General features: G+C 41.2%; 1 protein-coding gene across 5 annotated transcripts in view; it reads right to left on the reverse strand.

Moving 5' to 3' along the window:
• Positions 1-1,349: 1,349 nt before the first annotated feature.
• The window catches only part of ube2o (ubiquitin-conjugating enzyme E2O), a 174,447-nt gene continuing 161,001 nt past the window's right edge, over positions 1,350-14,795 (reverse strand). For 4 of the 5 annotated variants that reach the window (XM_043715202.2, XM_043715201.2, XM_043715200.2 and 1 more), the window contains one exon: positions 1,350-2,578. In XM_043715202.2, coding sequence (XP_043571137.1) covers positions 1,839-2,578 — 740 coding nt within the window. In that variant the 3' untranslated portion in view covers positions 1,350-1,838. The remainder of the gene's footprint in view (positions 2,579-14,795) is intronic. The other variant, XM_043715203.2, reaches the window with a different exon arrangement.

A 14,795-nucleotide genomic window follows, 5' to 3' on the forward strand; every position in this document is an offset into this window, starting at 1 on the left:
CAGGATCTCAATGAAAGCAGAGTTGATTTGACAGGCCAAAAAGCTTACTTCAGCCCCTACATTTCATTGTCTTATGGACCATGTTTCCGGATAAGAACAGTTCAGATCCTGACTAGTCCATGAAAAGAATGAATCTGGGATTTCTGACGAATGACTCAGTTAACAGTTTTTCTTGATCTAATTTATCAAATCCACATTTGAGATTTTCGCAATTAAAAGGTACCTCTCTTCCAAAGAGAATGGTTCTAAATTTTCCAACCTCTCCTTATAACTGAATTCCTTAAACTCAGGTATTATTACTGTAAATCTCCTCTGGACCCAGGTATTCCTTAAATGTGATGTCTAAAACCACAACACTCCAAATGAGGCCTAAAAAATGACTTACAAAGTTCCAGCATCATCGCCATTTTATCTTCTAATCCCCAATTTATAAACCAAAAGCCTTATACGTTTAAGTCATCTTAAAAATTTGACCTGCCACTGTTAGTGCAGCAAGAGTATTAAGGGGGAAGTGCTTGAAATTACAACTGATAAAGTGATTAGAAGTTTGGCTCATTTGGACAATGCCAGATACGCACCTTGACCTGACAGATCATCACAAAAACAAAGCAAGTGAAATATGGGTAAAGCTGAATGTTGTTGGCTAAATTTCAAGGCTGCCTATGGCCAAGGGCTTAAGGGCAGCAGGCAAATGAGAAAGGAAAAGGAACCAAGATTGGAACACTGGGGTATTCAAAGGATGAAGTTAGAAGCCAATATTCTTGGAATATGCATGTTTTAAAGAAAGGATGGACATAAGGAAGGGAAATATTTTTAAGGGAGTAGAAATTGCTTTGGACAGATGTTCCACAATGCATTTACACAATGGGGAGCTACTACAAGGCTGTTAATCAAAAATTTCAATTGAACTCCACTGAGGAAAATCAAATCAAATCTACATGTATATTAACACAACAGATTCATAGGAAAATTGCCAAGAATATCCTGCTTTAAAAAAATGTCATACCCCATGCAAAAGACCAGCAAAAGCCCCTTATAATGCAACAAATAGATTTGTATCCACCCAACTGCTATAAATCAGTGTATTAGCAGATCAGTGTTAGACCCTAAAAGAGAGAAATGTTGAGAATTTTACAAATCAAAACATTATACTTTCAATGACCAAACTGCATGTTACATCATACAATAGAGCTACTTTCTTTTATTCGGCATGGGTTCTGTCAATGCAGTTAACGGAGTTAGATGCACGGCCAACTCAGCATACTTTGTTTTATTTTGTTATTACTGGGCAGTATCTGTAGACATAGTACTGAATGAAGCCAAGATGTGAAAACCCTTATCCAGTGACATCGTTTCATTGTAATTAAATTTAATTGTAAAGCTGTATATTACACTGGCATAAGGCAACTGAAAATAAATTAAAAAAAACAAACACACTTAGAAACATTTTCTACATGAATATGAAGCAATCAAGCATTCTCTGAACTTAAATCAAGCCCACACCTGTAGACATTTAAATCTGGATTAAATACTGTATACATCTCAAGCTACAAATTCAGATTTAATGTTATTGAGTGAAACATTCAAGTAATTTTTACATCTTTTATGGGCATCAGTTTGCAGCCATTCTAAGGCCAGAGATGCAGTTCACCTTATGTATCATGCTTTAAAATGCTCAGGCTGGGCTTTCTTTTCCCCTGACATGATGTTTATTCATCTTACTCCAATCCATATACAAAAAGTGAGCAGCCTTGATTTGCTCATGACTCTTTGCTTTAATATTACACAATTATCAAAAGTCTAGAAAACTTTGTAAACCTGTAGCATAGCTTCGGTGCTCATCTCTCCTCTCTTTTCTCTGGAATTCCAGACTCAATTAAGGTAGCCTTGTACTGCTGCAGGCAGCCACAGATGCTTTTTACAAACCCTTTGGAGAGGGGAAAGAGTGGGAAACCTATGTCAGGGTAACCACGTTTTTCTGGAAGGAAGCTCCTATAACTCTTTCGCCTTTTTTTTGGCCTGACAATAGCTTGTGATGATGATCCCTTCTGCTCCAGAGTTACGGAGCAAGCTTCAGTAGGTTGCTGCTCAGTAGAATCAGTCTCCAGACAGATATTTTCATCTGAACCTGCTTCTGCTAACAACGTCTGTGGCCTACTACTCATATGATCTTCAGAATTTTCTATCCCAGGCTCCCTAGCAGCTTGAGCAGATTCAACAACACTTTGTGCTGCAGATGGAGACAGACCATCCACTCGACTGTCTGCCGTATCAGAGGAGATCTGAATAGACTCATCGTCAGCATTATTGCCAAGTTCAATGCTTCTTTGGATCATTTCATTGACTTCCAGCCAAGACTCCATTCTGTAGACAAGTCGCCACCCATTGGTGTAGAAGTGCTCTTTTATTTCTTGTTCAAAAATTTCCACAGGTTTCTGAATGAGTTGAGTCATAGATTGCACCAGTTTTATAAGGGCCATCTCATTGTAACAACGACTATTCTCATAACCCTCCTGAAGACCACGGTCACTGTCAAATCCAGCCTCATTGTAATAGGGTTCATTTACTAGGATCAGACCTGGAAAGTCAATCATGGAAATTTTCAAGTTATATTGAGCAAGTAAAACAAAGCTTAAACATGAACTGATAACCTGCATGTATTTACAATGTCTTGTTGGATCAAGAAGGGAAGATTCCAACATCAAATTTACAAAGATCCAACACAATTAAATGGAGACAATGTAATCTTCAAAGTTTGTGCGAAGATTTGTAGCTCGGGGCTCGTTGTTGTGGTTCTGTTTGCCGAGCTGGAAGTTTTTGTTGCAAACGTTTCGTCCCCTGGCTAGGCGACATCATCAGTGCTTGGGAGCCTCCTGCAAAGCGCTTCTTTGATGTTTCCTCCGGTGTTTATAGTGGTCTGTCCCTGCCGCTTCCGGTTGTCAGTTTCAGCTGTCCGCTGCAGTGGTTGGTATATTGGGTCCAGGTCGATGTGTTTGTTGATGGAGTTTGTGGATGAATGCCATGCCTCTAGGAATTCCCTGGCTGTTCTCTGTCTGGCTTGCCCTATGATAGTACTGCGTGACACACACGCAGACAACAAGCAACATGAATTCGACTGGGACAACACTACTATCATAGGGCAAGCCAGACAGAGAACAGCCAGGGAATTCCTAGAGGCATGGCATTCATCCACAAACTCCAACAACAAACACATCGACCTGGACCCAATACACCAACCACTACAGCGGACAGCTGAAACTGACAACCGGAAGCGGCAGGGACAGACCACTATAAACACCGGAGGAAACATCAAAGAAGCGCTTCGCAGGAGGCTCCCAAGCACTGATGATGTCGCCTAGCCAGGGGACGAAACGTTTGCAACAAAAACTTCCAGCACGGCTAACAGAACCACAACAACAATGTAATCTATTAATCTGTTCCATTGTCAAATAATGTATAACAGTCTTATACAGCACAGAAGGGGCCCTTTAACCCATCAAGTCTGTGCTGATTTATCTATCCTTATCTACCTAACTTTTCAGCATATGCTTTGCTAGCAAACCTTGGAAAAATAAATACTTTATATCCTGGTTACATTGTTCAGCTACTTCAACTTCTGTTCTAAAACTGGTGGAGGCAGTATGGGAATTCAGTGCAGAAAGAAACAGATGCTTTTTAATTTGCTTTTTTGGCTCATTGCTTCCAAGGTTGTTTTTCTTCTTTTTAAAAAAAAGGATAAATTGAAGCCAGGATTGGAGGAAGCAAAAAAGTAAGTGACTGAGGAAAACTACATTGGTTGGTAATAGCTGCTAAATTTGATGATTCAGAACAGAGAACACCACAGCACAGGAACAGGCCATTCAGCCTACCAAACCTGTGCCATCATATAATGCCTTTTTAAACTAACAAAAACTTCTTGCCTCTACGCAGACCATGTCCCTCTACTTCCTGTCTACTCACGTACCTGTCAAGATGCATCTTAAAATGTTGCCATCGTATCTCCTTCTACCATTTCCTCTGGCAGTGCATTCCTGGCACTTATCACCTCCTTTCTATAAAAAATTTGCCTGTCGTACCTTCTTTAAATTTATTCCTTTTTAGCTTTCTACCCTGGGGAAGAAAAAAAGCTTCATCTATCTATTCTATCCAATGCCACTCAATTCTGTAAACTTGTATCAGGGCACCCCTCAGCCTCCAACGTTCGAGTGAAAAGAGTGTTTGACCAATCTCTCCTCATAGCTAATTCCCTCCAAACAAAGCAACATCCTGCTAAACAGATCCTATTCCCACTCCAAAACCTCCATATCTTTGTTAGTTTAGTGACCAGAACTGTATAGAATAATCCAAACATGGCCTTACTAAGTTCTATACAGCTGCTACACGACTTGCCAATTTTTATATTCTATACCCTGACCGATGATGGCATGCATGCCATATGCCTTTGTAACTACTTTATCCATTTGTGCTGCTACATCCAGCGAACTGTGGACCTGTATGCCTAGATCCCTCTGTATGTTATACGCTAAGCTTTTTAAGGGATTAAGAGAAAGAAATTAGAATTGGAGGGGAAGTTAGCCAGAAATCTACAAGCTGATATCAAGAATATCTAAAGGTATTTAAAAATGAACAAAAAAAGTGTTGGTCCTCAAGAGACACACAGATGGGAAGCTAATAGTAGATAAGAAATATCAAATTAATTAGTTAAATATTTTGTTTTTAGCTCCACTACACAGGATTCAAAAAAATTTCTATTAATAGCTGTAAATCATAAAGTTGAAGAGACAAAGTTGGTGAAATTACAATTACTAGGGAAGCAGAATGGAATACTGAATTACCTCGATTATCCGAACTAGACGGACGGGGAGTATTTTGTTTGGATGACTGATCTGATCGTAAACAAGGGAAGCATTTACAGGACCTTGAGATCTTGCTTGGATAATCTGAAATTTGAATAATTGATGTTCGGATAACTGAGGTTGTTCTGTACATCAATGAAGTGTGGATTATCAAACCCCCTCGTTCTGACAGATTTCATTCTAGCGCCCTACAACAGGGGTACAATGTGGTAATAGGTAATTAATTTTCCAAATTTTGCTAGACCGTGGAATAGATTTCAAAGGTAAAGTAGTAAATATTCAAGGAAGGGAGACTATAGGCCAATTAGTTTGACAGCTGTCATTGGAAAAAGTTAGAATTGATCATTAAGGTGGTTATAATAGGTCACTTCGGAAAACAAAACCAAGGTAATTGAGAAGAGTCAGAGTTTCAAAGTAAAATCACGTTAACCAATTTATGAGAGCTCCTTGAATGAATAATGTGATGTGGATAAAGGGAAACCTGTAGACATACTGTACTTGGATTTTCATGAGGCATTTAACAAGTTCCTGTTAAACAGGCAACATATTAGCACAGTCAGAATAATACTTGGGTTGATTGAAAACTGCATAAATCAATCTTTCATACACTGAGTGTAAGTCATGCTCTAACATTTCTCAGTTTATTACCTATTAAAAGTGTTTACATTATTTTTATAGTTACAAATGTTCTACCTACTACAATAGACAAAAAATTGTACATCTCAGAAGACTAGGGACCTATTTGGTGGCAACACTATGCACACCACATAGAATATGTGATTAAAGGGGACACTTGTAAATTATTCACTTGTTTTTTGCCAAATTTTCACACCAATTGTTATTTACTGCCCAAGGATTGGATACTGCATTCAGGTTGATATTTTGTCCAGATGAAATATAGGACTTAACCCACGTCAAGCTGCCCAAGTGATCTACTTCTGGATTCAGTTTTCCTCACTTAGTCAGCACTTGATATGATAACATTAGGGTTAATTTGCTCAAACAAACAAATATTCAGTAGAACTGACATTTCTTGAAACTAGTCACCTTTTGGACTCTGTCTAAATGGAACACACCTTGACTTTTTCCACAACCATAAATTTGAACAGAGTATCCCTCACATATCTTCATATCCACGCTAGTTATGGCTTGGCATAAAAGTGAAATATTTTGTTATCAGTCACACAGTACTGTCTTTTCCAAATTCATCATCTGTTGTCTTCACAACTGCAGCCTAATCAAATGAACATTGCTGTCATAATTCCTTTTCTGGAAGTAGGCTTTCCAGATAGTCACATTGCAGTTGAATAAATGGAAGGATTACAATAGTGTCCACATCACTGTCAAGAGCAGCCAGACCCTTAACTCCAATAAACACATTCACCTGGATACAGCATCTTGGTCAATTCACCTTGACCTTTGCAAATTGCATAGCTTCAATAGTCAGCAAAATGCTTCTCTGCAAGAATTTGCAAAGAGATGCCAATTCACTAAAGACATACTGAACTCTTAATTCAAATCAATATTGTGGTTTTTAAGCATTTTCAGGCATTTGTTATATTATTGCACTTATTCACTTGTGTGCAATACTCTATCAAGATGTTGCAGTTTCACACCAGTGTATTCATGTGAAAGCATCTCACTAGTCACTTCATTTCATTCAGTTTCTGGATTAGTGGTGCTGGAAGAGCACAGCAGTTCAGGCAGTATCAGAGGAGCTGTAAAATCGACGTTTCGGGCAAAAGCCCTTCATCCTGATGAAGGGCTTTTGCCCGAAATGTCAATTTTACTGCTCCTTGGATGCTGCCTGAACTGCTGTGTTCTTCCAGCATCACTAATCCAGAATCTGGTTTCCAGCATCTGCAGTCATTGTTTTTACCCTCATTTCATTCAGTGGCATTTCAACTGTATCAACTGACATTGTAAAGGTCTACAAAAATTGTCCTTTCTTCATACTGGATTTACTGAACGTTGCATACATTTGTATTAGAAATATTTCATGACTTTGTATAATTGACACCTATTTGCACTCAATTATCACCTATTCCCAGGTCTTCTGTGAGCCCCATAATGTGGTTAAGACAAATATTAGATTCAGTAAGACTGCAGCTAATCCATTTTCCCTTCCAGCAAAACGGAAGCTCTGTCTAATTTAAGTGTTTGTAAATCAACATCACTGTTAACATAAAATTTCTTGATTGCTGTCATAATTGATGCACTGTCGCAAGCAGTCAGTTTCAACATTCATGATAGTCATAAGTCCTATTTGGAAAAGCATAGTGTGATTAAAGGCAGTCAGCATGGCTTTGAGGGGGATGCTGCCTGACCTGCTGTGCTGTTCCAGCAATAAAGTTTCAACTTTGATCTCCAGCATCTGCAGACCTCACTTTCTCCTTTGAGGGGGACAGGTCATGCCTTACAAATCTTAGTTTTTTGAGGGGGTGACAAGACAGCTCGATGACGGTCGAGCAGTGTATATGCTGTATATGGACTTCAGCAAGGCATTTGATAAGGTTCCCCATGGTAGGCTCATTCATAAAGTCAGGAGATATGGCATACAGGGAGATTTCGCTATCTGGATTCAGGACAGAAGGCAGAGAGTGGTTGCAGATAGAATGTATTCTGCCTGGAGGTCAGTGGTGAGTGGTGTCCCACAGGGCGTTGTTCTTGGGCCTCTGCTCTTTGTAGTTTTTATAAATGACTTGGATGAGGAGGTTGAGGGGTGGGTTAGTAAATTTGCAGATGACACAAAGGTTGGAGGTGTCTGCGATAGTATCGAGGGCTATTGCAGGCTGCAGCACGACAGACAGGATGCAGAGCTTGGCTGAGAAATGGCAGATGGAGTTCAACCTGGATAAATGCAAAGTGATGCAGTTTGGAAGGTTGAACTCAAATGCTGAATATAGGATTAAAGACAGGATTCTTGGTAGTGTGGTGGAACAGTGGGATTTTAGTGTTCAAGTGCAGAGATCCCTCAAAGTTGCCACCCAAGTGGAAAGGGGTGTTAAGAAAGCATATGGTGCTTTGGCTTTCATTAACAGGGGAATCGATTTTAAAAGCCACAAGGTTTTGCTGCAACTGTTCAAGATCCTGGTGAGACCACACTTGGAATATTGTGTCCAATTCTGGTCGCCCTATTATAGCAAAGTTACGGAGGCTTTGGAGAGGGCGCAAAGGTTTACCAGGATGCTGCCTGGACTAAAGAGCTTGTCTTACGAAAAGAAGTTGACTAAGCTTGGACTTTTCTCTCTGGAGAGAAGGAGGACAAGAGGAGACCTGATCGAGGTATTGAGAAGGAGCATCGCTCCGAAAGCTAGTGTGCTTCCAATTAAACCTGTTGGACTATAACCTGGTGTTGTGAGATTTTTAACTTTGTACACCCCAGTCCAACACCGGCATCTCCGAATCAAGGTAATGAGAGGCATGGATAGAGTCAATAGCCAAAGACTTTTCCCCAGGGCAGGTTTGACTGGCACGAAGGGGGTCATAGTTTTAAGATATGAGAAGGAAGGTATAGAGGAGACATCAGAGGTGGGTTCTTTATGCAGAGAGTTGTGAATGCATGGAATGCATTGCCAGCGGTGGTGGTGGAAGCAGAGTCATTAGGAACATTTAAGCGACTGCTGGACATGCAGATGGATAGCAGTGAACTGAGGGGTGCGTAGGTTAGGTTATTTTATTTTAGATTAGGATTAATCCTCGGCACAACATTGTGGGACAAAGGGCCTGTTCCGTCCTGTACCTTTCTGTGTTCTACGTTCTAAAATTCCCAGGAGTCTTGTAAACTCAGATTCTAGTCAAAATGACATAGTAAACATTTTTAAAATATCTGAAACATGATTTGCACAATCAAAGAACTATCTCTGTATGACAAAATCAATACTCTACAAATTTGATGGTGAAATTCTTACAGCAATTAATGCCATTCACCACGCAATCATGAAAGTCTTGTACGGAAAGCATGACATATTCATCTTTATCACAAGTATGTTTTAAGAGAAGAAATTTCAACATATCAGGATTGGTCCTTTTGTTCTCTGTACACTCCATCCTCATCTTGATGTTCTGGTGTTTCAGTGAGTATTCATAAAACTACACCTTTATTAGTTTACAAAACTAAAGCAATGGCAACCACGTATACTATTCGATTCAAATGCTGTAACAGATAGTCCAATTCCCAATGCGATCCCAGTGAACTCGCCTCCAGCATTTGCTTTAGAGCAAATAGTGCATATGACATCATCCATTGCACGATAAGCAAAAATTCCACTAATTCATATGTTGCATTTATGTTGTAGATGGTGTTTCTGTTTCAACAATCCCAGAAAGCCATTCCCTTTTGAAATGTGCACAGGAATTAATATGGACTTATTTGCTTTTGGATGCATTTTACCAAGAGAACAAAAATGAAAGAGAAATGCAACTTGCTACTTGCATCACTCGTTAACCCTTCCCGATTGTTCACACACTTCACAGACCTCGTGCCTGATCCTCCTGGTCATTGCTGAGAAGACTGAATACCCAGGACTTTGGAACCTCTTCCTCCAGCTTTTGACTTGAATCCCTGACTGGAAATTATCGGCCAGGCTTCTATCTTTTCCCAGAGTGTGTTTTGACGATCACAAGTTTTTACAATCAACCTGAAGCTGGAAGTAGTTGCATATCTGAGTAGTGACTTCAGAAAGTCTGGGCTTTGTTCTGGCACTTGGAGGATCCTGGTATTAATAGGCCCTCCGTATGCAGCCATCAGGAATAAGAATGTGCTGCATAAAGATGTGGGAGGATTCTTTCATTGCCTGACCCTGTGTGGACAATCATGGGATATATACAGTTTCAATTTCCTGGTGTGCACACATGCAGCTTATAGGGAATGTAGAGGCCCAGATCACATTCAACTAGCTTGAGTGTGTAATGACATTTCTGAACATCTCTGATTGGAACACACCTAGATAAAGGACAACAAAGGCATGGTAGCTAAATTTGCAAGTGACACAAAGGTAGGTAGGAAAGTCTATTGTGAAGAGGACATAAAGAGTACGCAGACAGATACAGTTTAGTTCAGTGAGCCAGCAGAAATTTGGTCAAAGTATTAAATAAGAATAGATGATGCTCACTTTAGTGAAAAGAATGCAAAAAGAAGAGTATTATTTAAATAGTATATAAATGCAAAATTGTAAGACGTAAAGGGACCTGTGTGCTCTAGTTCATGGATTGCAGGCATAGTAACTGAGTAACTGAACATAAAAGGAAGGATGTTATGCTTCAGTTATACAGGGCATGGGTGCAATGTTGGTCTCGTTGTTGGAGAAAGGATGCAAAGGAAATGGTTCTCAGGAAATTTACTAGATTGATACAGTTAGGGCACTTGAGTGTTACAAGTTAGCCAGGAAGGACCTAAAGAAATAGCTAAGAGGAGCCAGGAGGGGACATAAGTCTGGCAGGTAGGATCAAGGAAAACTCAAGGTCTTCTATAGGTAAGTCAGGAATAAAAAGAATGACTAGAGTAAGATTAGGGCCAATCAAGGACAGTCGTGGGAAGATGTGCGTGGAGTCCAAAGAGCTAGGTGAGATGCTAAATGAATACTTTTTGTCAGTATTCTCACAGGAAAAAGGTAACGTTGTCAAAGAGAATACGGAGATACAAGTTATTAGACTAGACCGGATTGAGGTTCATAAGGAGGTGATTAGATTACTTACAGTGTGGAAGCAGGCCCTTCGGCCCTACAAGTCTAAATCAACCCGCCGAAGCGCAACCCACCCAGACCCATTCCCCTACATTTACCCCTGCCCCTAACACTATGGGCAATTTAGCATGGCCAAGTTTTGGACTGTCGGAGGAAGCCCACGCAGACATGGGGAGAATGTGCAAACTCCACACAGTCAGTCGCCTAAGGCGGGAATTGAACGTCTCTGCCGTTGTGAGGCAGCAGTGCTAACCACTGTGCCACCACTTGCAATTCTGGAATGTGTGAAAATAGATAAGTCACATGGGCCGGATGGGATTTATCCTAGGATTCTCTGAGAAGCTAGGGAGAAGACTGCAGAGACTTTGGCTTTGATCTTTATGTCAGCATTGTCTACAGGAATAGTGCAAGACTGAAGGACAGCAAATGTTGCCCTCTTGTTCAAGGGGAGTAGACACGACCGTGGTAATTATAGACCTGAGAGTCTTATTTCTGTTGTGGGCAATGTTTTGGAAAGGACTATAAGAGACAGGATTTATAATCATCCAGAAAGGAATAATTTGATTAGGGAGAGTCAACACAGTTTTGTGAAGGGTAGGTCATGCCTCACAAACTTTTGAGTTCTTTGAGAAGGTGACCAAACGGATGAGGATAAAGCTGTTGATGTGGTGTATATGGATTTCAGTAAGGCATTTGATAAGGTTCTCCACAGTAGGCTATTGCAGAAAATACGGAGGCAAAAAATTGAGGGTGATTTAGTGATTTGGATCAGAAATTGGCCAGTTCTAAGAAGACAGGGTGGTGATTGATGGGAAATGTTAATCCTGGAGTTCAGCTACTCATGGTGGACCACAAGGATCTGTTTTGGAGCCACTGCTATTTTGTCAGTTTTATAAATGACCTGGATGAGGGCATAGAAGGATGGGTTAGTAAATCTGCAGATGACACTAAGGACGGTGGAGTTGTGGATAGCAACAAAGGATGTTGCAGGTTACAAAGGGACATAGATAAGCTGCAGAGCTGGAAAATGCAGTTTAATGCAGAAATGTGAGAGGTGATTCAATTTGGAAGGAGTAACAGGAATGCAGAGTACTGGACTAATGGTAAACTACTGAGTAGTGTGGATGAGCAGAGGGACCACTGTGTCCATGTGCATAGATCCCTGAAAGTTGCCACCAGGTTGATAGGGTTAAGGCAGTGTACGCTGTGTTAGCTTTTATCGGAGCCATGAGGTTATATTGCAGCTGTACAAAACTCTAGTGCAGCTGCACTTGGAGTACTGCATACAGTTCTGGTCGCCACATTATCGGAAGGATGTGAAAGCTTTGGAAAGGTTTCAGAGGAGATTTTCTCGGAAGTTACTTGGTATGGAGGGAAGGTCTTATCGGGAAAGGCTGAGGGAATTTAGGCTATTTTCATTACAGAAAAGGTGGTTAAGAGGTGACTTAGAGACATATAAGATGATCAGAGGGTTAGATAGGGTCAACAGTGAGAGGCTTTTTCCTTGGATGGTGTGGCTCTCACACTGGGGACATAGCTTTAAAGTGAGGGGTGATAGATTCAAGGACAGGTGTCAGAGATAGATTCTTTACCCAGAGAGCAGTAAGGGCATGGAATGTCTTGCCTGCATTAAAGGGTATTTAAATGGTCATTGGATAAACATATGGATGATATTTGAATAGTGTAGGATGGATGGTCTTTAGATTGGTTTCACAGATCGGCATAACACAGAGCCGAAGGGAATGTACTGCACAGTAATGTTCTATGATACCTGGAATGAGCAAATTATGAAGAAAGGTTGGACAAACTGAGCTAGTTTCCACAAGTTTAGAAGAGTGCGAGGTAATTAATTGAAATATTTGACATCCTGAATAATTTTGACAAGGTGGATGTGGAAAGACTGTTTCCTTTTGTGGGTTAGTTCAGCAATTGAGGTCACCCTTTTAGGGCAAATGAGCAGAAATTTATATTCTCTCCAAGAGTATGTAGCTTTTGAAATCTGCACCAGATAGGTCATTGAGAAGAAGTCACTGAATATTTTTAAGATGGCAATGGACAAACTCTTGCCAGGTGAGAGATCAAAGGTCTTTGGGGTAGATGAGAATGTGGAATTTGAAAGACAACCAGATCAGCTATGACGTTATTGAATTGCGGAGCGAGCATGAGCAGTCCAATTTTGCTCTTAATTTGTATGTACATGCAAGACCACAGACATAGAAACACATTAAGACCATCTGTGGTGTCAAGTCTGCTGTGCCATTCAATCATGACTGATTCATTTTTCAGTCCCATTCTCCTATCTTCTCCCCATAACCCTTGATCCGCTTTCCAGTCAAGAACCTATCTCTGTCTGAAATACACACAATGACTTGGCCTACACAGCTTTCTGTGGCAATAGATTCCCATAGATTCACCATCCTCTGGCTGACGAAATTCCTCCTCTTCTCAGCTCCCTTCAATGAATCTCTGCCCCTCAGGTCCCAGTTTCTCCTACTAGTGGAAACATCATCTCCAGATCCACTCTATCCAACTTCAGTATTCAACGTTTGTGCGAAGATTTGTAGCTCGGGTGCTCGTTGTTGTGGTTCTGTTCGCCGAGCTGGAAGTTTTTGTTGCAAACGTTTCGTCCCCTGGCTAGGCGACATCATCAGTGCTTGGGAGCCTCCTGCAAAGCGCTTCTTTGATGTTTCCTCCGGTGTTTATAGTGGTCTGTCCCTGCCGCTTCCGGTTGTCAGTTTCAGCTGTCCGCTGTAGTGGTTGGTATATTGGGTCCAGGTCGATATGTTTGTTGATGGAGTTTGTGGATGAATGCCATGCCTCTAGGAATTCCCTGGCTGTTCTCTGTCTGGCTTGCCCTATAATGGTAGTGTTGTCCCACTCGAATTCATGTTGCTTGTTGTCTGCGTGTGTGGCTACTAAGGATAGCTGGTCGTGTTGTTTCGTGGCTAGTTGATGTTCATGTATGCGGATTGTTAGCTGTCTTCCTGTTTGTCCTATATAGTGTTTTGTGCAGTCCTTGCATGGTATTTTGTACACTACATTAGTTTTGCTCATGTTGGGTATCGGGTCCTTCGTTCTGGTGAGTTGTTGTCTGAGCGTGGCTGTTGGTTTGTGTGCCGTTATGAGTCCTAGGGGTCGCAGTAGTCTGGCTGTCAGTTCTGAGATGCTCCTGATGTATGGTAGTGTGGCTAGTCCTTTTGGTTGTGGTATGTCCTCGTTCCGTGGTCTTTCTCTTAGGCGTCTGTTGATGAAGTTGCGCGGGTATCCGTTTTTGGCGAATACCTTGTATAGGTGTTCCTCCTCTTCTTTTTGCAGTTCTGGTGTACTGCAGTGTGTTGTGGCCCTTTTGAATAGTGTCCTGATGCAGCTTCATTTGTGTGTGTTGGGGTGGTTACTTTCATAGTTTAGGACTTGGTCTGTGTGTGTGGCTTTCCTGTATACCCTTGTAGTGAATTCTCCGTTCGGTGTTCTCTGTACCATCACGTCTAGGAATGGGAGTTGGCTATCCTTTTCTTCTTCTCTCGTGAATCGGATTCCTGTGAGTGTGGCGTTGATGATCCGGTGTGTTTTTTCTATTTCCGTGTTTTTAATGATTACAAACGTGTCATCGACATATCTGACCCAGAGTTTGGGTTGAATTTGTGGTAGGACTGTTTGTTCTAACAGTTACATAACTGCCTCTGCTATGAGTCCCGAGATTGGTGATCCCATGGGTGTTCCGTTGATTTGTTCGTATATCTGGTTGTTGAATGTGAAGTGTGTTGTGAGGCACAAGTCCAGTAGTTTAAGCCAGGGGACGAAACGTTTGCAACAAAAACTTCCAGCTCGGCGAACAGAACCACACCAACTTCAGTATTCCACAAGCTTCAACAAGATCCCCTCTCATCCTTCTAAACTCCACTGAGTATAGACCCAGAGTCCTCAAACACTTCTCATATGGCAAGCCCTTCATAGAACATAGAAAAGTACAGCACAGAACAGGCCCTTTGGCCCACAATGTTGTGCCGAGGGTTAATCCTAATCTAAAATAACCTAACCTACGCACCCCTCAATTCACTGCTGTCCATCTGCATGTTCAGCAGTCATTTAAATGTCCCTAATGACTGCTTCAATCACCACTGCTGGAAACGCATTCCATGCATTCACAACTCTTTGCGTAATGAACCTACCTCTGACGTCTCATCTATACCTTGCTCCTGAATCTTAAAACTATGACCCCTCGTACCAGTCAATCCTGCCCTGGGAAAAGTCTCTG

This window comes from Chiloscyllium plagiosum, unplaced genomic scaffold (assembly GCF_037043375.1).
Source record: "Chiloscyllium plagiosum isolate Xiang-an unplaced genomic scaffold, Cpla_swu_hap1 HiC_scaffold_25, whole genome shotgun sequence".
NCBI classification, from domain to species: Eukaryota; Metazoa; Chordata; class Chondrichthyes; order Orectolobiformes; family Hemiscylliidae; genus Chiloscyllium; species Chiloscyllium plagiosum.